This window comes from Myotis davidii, unplaced genomic scaffold (assembly GCF_000327345.1).
Source record: "Myotis davidii unplaced genomic scaffold, ASM32734v1 scaffold663, whole genome shotgun sequence".
In the NCBI taxonomy this organism is placed as follows: domain Eukaryota; kingdom Metazoa; phylum Chordata; class Mammalia; order Chiroptera; family Vespertilionidae; genus Myotis; species Myotis davidii.
Window position 1 is genome coordinate 2,706,310 of NW_006295816.1, and position 4,792 is coordinate 2,711,101.

A 4,792-nucleotide genomic window follows, 5' to 3' on the forward strand; every position below is an offset into this window, starting at 1 on the left:
CCCCCCCTCCCAGCGCCTGCTCTCCTTCCTCTGCAGTGAGGGAGCCTCAACACCCTCCCCTGAACTCGACCCATCCCACCCGTCCGTCCAGACGTGCTCGCTCCATGCTGAGGAGGGGTCACTGCCCACAGCACTCGGACGGGGCTTTTTCCCTTTCACGTTTCTACCGCCATCTGCTCTTCCCGCTCAGCCTTAATAACATACGTGCTGTTTCCTCTCTAATGAAGGGCCATTCCTCTCTCACCAGGAGTTTCCGGGTTTGGACAAACCAAGTCCTTCATGCTCAGGCAGCAGCACCCCGCGGGGCAGTGTCCTCGCATCCCACAGCCCCATGAGCCCCGAGAGCCTCAAGATGACCCACCGGCACAGGTAGGCCGTCGGGCTGGGAGTGGCCCCTCCACTGAATATCTAAGGTCAGAGAAGGAAGTCCGAAATAGTGCCTGTGAGCTCACGCGCATGCTCTCTGACCCATGTCCACAAGGACCACGCTCTGCATCGCCGTCCTGGGTAACAGGATCCGCGGTGGGGTGGGAACCGGAGTGAGTTTGGGGGTGAGCCTTGAAGGATAAATAGAAGTTTGACGGCAGAATAGAGTTCGGGTGAGGAGTTGATGGAGCAAGACCCAGGCAAAGTGACCGATGCACACATTCACCGGGTGTGAACGAGCCGGCCAGGTCAGCACCGCACAGCAACCAAGTGGCTGCAGTGCAGGGGGCCCAGGGGCCCTGGAGGGCCTTGTGCTGTCCTCCCTTTGGACCTGATCCCCTGGGAATGAGGATCGCCACTTGGTTTTAGAAAGAGAACCAGGTAGTGATGGGATGTCGAGGTGAGGCTGCTCTGAGTTCAGGAGCCAGGCCAGGGAGTGTGAGCAGCAAGGCAGCCCAGATGTGCACTCAGCCACTGAGAAGGAGTGACGGGAGAGGACAGCTGTTGGCAAGCTGTGGCCACCGATATGAAAGGAAGCCCAGAGATGCTTCCCAGCGGCATTTTGATGCCTTGCCCATGCCAGCAAGACCCCTGACCGTGGAGCAGATCCAGCAGAGGGTGGGCACCGCTCAGATGACCCCCCATAGCACGGGGGAACCTCAGGCCTGGGGCCAGACTCAGTGGGTCTCTGTCGTTCCCCTGAGAACCTGCTGCTGTCAGCAGTCTGCGTGGCCACGAGCCACTGGGTCTGTCAGTCCGCCCAGGACAGGCCCTCAGCGCAGCGGGCTCAGGCTGCTCCAGGCCCCCAATCCAGTGTGGCTGAGGCTGGGAGGACGTTTTCACACCCTTTCCCACAGCCCCCACCCCCAGCAAGGTTCCCCGACTCCAGGTCTGATTACTTCCTGTGTCCTGCTCTCTTCACAGCCCCATGAACCTGATGGGCACAGGTCGCCATTCCTCCTCCTCGCTCTCCTCACACGCATCTAGTGAAGCGGGAAACGCGGTGATGCTGGGCGACGGCTCCATGGGCGAGGCCCCCGAGGACCTGTACCACCACATGCAGGTACCGGCTCTTCAGGGGGGCACTCTCCTCTCTGCCAACTGGCCTGGTCCAGGGCTGACATCCTGCCTAGTTCTCCAGTTACTGAGGTCAGGACACCCAGAGCCAGCAGGACTGCCTCCCTCCAACCGTTATGGGCGGCTCCCAGGCCTTGTTTCCCAAGAAGGGAATCCAGCTCAGTCCCAGGGGCAGATCCTCTGCCAGACTCCTGCCTGACACTCCTGATAGCTGAGCCCTGCTTCCTGCGGGCACCATCGCTACAGGCCACCCAGGGTGGCCCGTGTGCCAGCCGTCAGCCTGGCCTCCATCAGGGCCCAGGGTACAGCATCAGACACCAGGTCTGGGCACCTCATGGCATGAAGAAGCCAAGTCTAGGCCAGTTCCACAGTTCTGGCCACTCAGACCTCTATCCTGCTGATTTTTTCCCTTTGCAGCTCACGTCTCCCAACCCCAGGTACCAGGGCTCAGTCACCAACGTGTCTGTTCTGTCCTCGTCCCAGGCAAGCCCTTCCTCCTCCAGCCTGAGCTCCACTCACTCAGCACCATCCCAGATGATTGCCTCTGCCCCCTCCAGTGCCCGAGGTAAGGGGGGCAGGTGCCGCCTGCAGAAGGGGAAGGGCCTCGTGACCCCACTGTCCTCTCACCTGTGGCTTCTGAGAGCATGCGCACCTGTGCTCCTAGCGCTCAGGACGCAGGTCTCTAGCTCCAGACCGCTCTCTAACTGGCGTCAGACCCGCTCTGAGCTGCTCCCACGTAGCCAGCTCTCACCTCTCCACTCAGGAGGACACCGCTTAGGACAGTGATGGCGAACCTATGACACGCGTGTCAGAGGTGACACACAAACTCATTTTTTTGGTTGATTTTTCTTTGTTAAATGGCGTTTAAATATATAAAATAAATATCAAAAATATACATCTTTGTTTTACTATGGTTGCAAATATCAAAAAATTTCTATATGTGACACGGCACCAGAGTTAAGTTAGGGTTTTTCAAAATGCTGATACGCTGAGCTCAAAGGTTCGCCATCACTGGCCTAGGAGAAGCTCAGTCCTTTCCCACTGAAATGTTACAAGAGTAAAGATCAGAGTTAAGGCAGCAGGCGTCCTGAGGAAGCAGGCATCATGACAGCATGACAGTTCAGTGCGGGCGCTGAAGCAACAGTGACAACAACCCAGCAAGCGTGGTCTGCTGGGAAAGGCTTACTCAGGAGAGGCGGCTCTGTGAAAAGCTATTTACTTTGCCAAATTTTGCTTGATTTCTTATTCAAACGGATAAATACTGTTCTCTGAGAGCAGTATCTTTTTTACATTCTGATAGTAGTTAACTGCAGTGAAATTTGATTTTTTGACCTTTTCAATAGAAGTCTTTGCAGTGGAATGAAATTAGCTGTGGCATCGAAGCTCTAGTGTGCCCCAGCGTTGGCTGTGCAGGATGGTAGCAGCCCTGCGATCAGTGAGGCCCACCCAGGACCAGGGTGGGGGAGGAGACGCCGCCTCGTGGAGGGGGGGCATATGTGTGCTGGAGGCGGCCGTTGAGGGTCCCCTCTCTGGAGACATGCTGTCATCACGATCAAATTCCAGACTCTCTGTAGAGAGAGGCTGGTCAGAGCCCTCCCGTTTCTGGCAGCAGACAGACCTGGGCCAAAGCAGGAAATGGTGAGAAAGAGCAGGAAGTCAATTCTTGGCTACATCCACGTGCCGGCCGCCTGGGGAAGCCGTGCCCCGCCCCTGACCAGGCACAGCATCCGCCCCGTGAGGGCGCACAGGAGGCCGGCCGCACAGAGGAGGTGGTCACTCTGGGGGGGTATGTCCGGTGTCATGGGTGAGGAGACGGTGTTCGTGGAGAAAGTGCCCTGGAGAACCCTGCATGTTGGAGTCCGCCCCCACTTCCGGGAGTGACCTTCCTCACGGGGCCCAGCCACGCTCGGCTGTGGTTCCTGTAGCTTCGGAAACCTTGGAGCCAATTGGCTGGCACGGCACAGCCTCAGCTCCGGCAGGTCGGCAGCTCCTGGGTGGTCAGACTGACCGGGCCGGGGAAATGTGGGCTGTGATGGACCCTCCGCGAGTAACTGCCATGCAGGGTCCACCAGATGGCACCTCTATCGCCGTGCAGCCCTGTGCCAGCTTAGAAACAGTTTAAATGTCTCAGAAGAAGTAGCCGTCGCTCTCTTACCAGAGGAGGGGCTGCCCGAGCAGAGGCAGAGCTGGGGGCGTCAGTGGTAGCACGGAGCACCCCTTTGTCACGGCACCACAGGGGCCTCCAGGCGCCATAAGTGTGCACCTTTGGAGGAACTTCCAAGTTCCCCGTTCGCGGGGGAAGCCAGCGCTTCCTCTCACTGCTGCTGTGGACGGTCCCCTCGAGGACAGGGCCTCACAGGGCCGGGGCCTCCCGCTGTGCCGGGCAGCGATGGGGTCTCGGTCACACCACCTCGGCGGGGCCTGACCATCATGACCCCCTTGGGCCAGGGGAGGTTACATGGTGGCCTCACAGGAGAGGAGCATGAGCCCAGTTAACCCAAGAGCCTGGGGAAAGCCCCACAACTTCCAGACTCCCCCCCCTGGCCCCGGGTCCACGGAGGTGCAGGTCTGAGTGAGAAACCCGAGAGCCACCGGGCTTCCGGCCACAGCAGGATGGCCGGGCAGGCAGAGGCCAGGCACTGGCCTGGGATCGGGGAGAGGAGGGAGGAGGCTGCCTGCGAACAGGGCCCGTGGTGTCTGGAGAAGGTGAGTGCGAGCAGACAGTGTGTCCAGTACGAATGTGCCGCTGTGTTGTCCGGTGTGTCTGTCTCCGTGTGACGGCTCCATTATAAGCTGGGCCCCTGAACACCAGGTCCAGGCCACACCCCTCTCCACCAGAGACTCGCTGTCCTCACAGCCTGCCTGGGCCTGGGGAGGGGGCCTGTCGGGGCTGCACCGCCCAGTGCCCCCGCCTCCGTGCACCCCAGCTGTTCTATTCCTGTGCTTGCTGAGCTCCTCCTCACCCCCCGCAAGGCTCACCTCCAGTTCCCTGGCACCAGGGCGCTCGCCTGCAGGCGCTCCGTCTGTGACTCGTCATCTGTGCGTGATTGTTGTCACTTGGTTACAGGCTCTCCCTCTCTGCCAGATAAGTACCGCCACGCCCGGGAAATGATGCTGCTGCTGCCCACGCACCGGGACCGCCCGAGCAGCGCCATGTACCCAGCAGCCGTCCTGGAGAATGGACAGGTAGTAGCCCAGCTGCGGGCCGCCCTCCGCCGCCAGCGTGCCGGCCTGGGCTTTGCTTGGCACCCTTGCTAGCTTCCTGCACTGTCCTCCGCCCCCCCCCCCC

At 60.0% G+C, this 4,792-nt stretch overlaps 1 protein-coding gene across 1 annotated transcript in view; it reads left to right on the forward strand.

The window, feature by feature from the left end:
* DOCK3 (dedicator of cytokinesis 3) overlaps positions 1 to 4,792 on the forward strand; it is a 160,642-nt gene that overhangs the window by 149,676 nt on the left and 6,174 nt on the right. The window contains exons 46-49 of the mRNA XM_015568294.1: positions 248 to 369; positions 1,351 to 1,489; positions 1,921 to 2,068; positions 4,571 to 4,689. Coding sequence (XP_015423780.1) covers positions 248 to 369; positions 1,351 to 1,489; positions 1,921 to 2,068; positions 4,571 to 4,689 — 528 coding nt within the window. The remainder of the gene's footprint in view (positions 1 to 247; positions 370 to 1,350; positions 1,490 to 1,920; positions 2,069 to 4,570; positions 4,690 to 4,792) is intronic.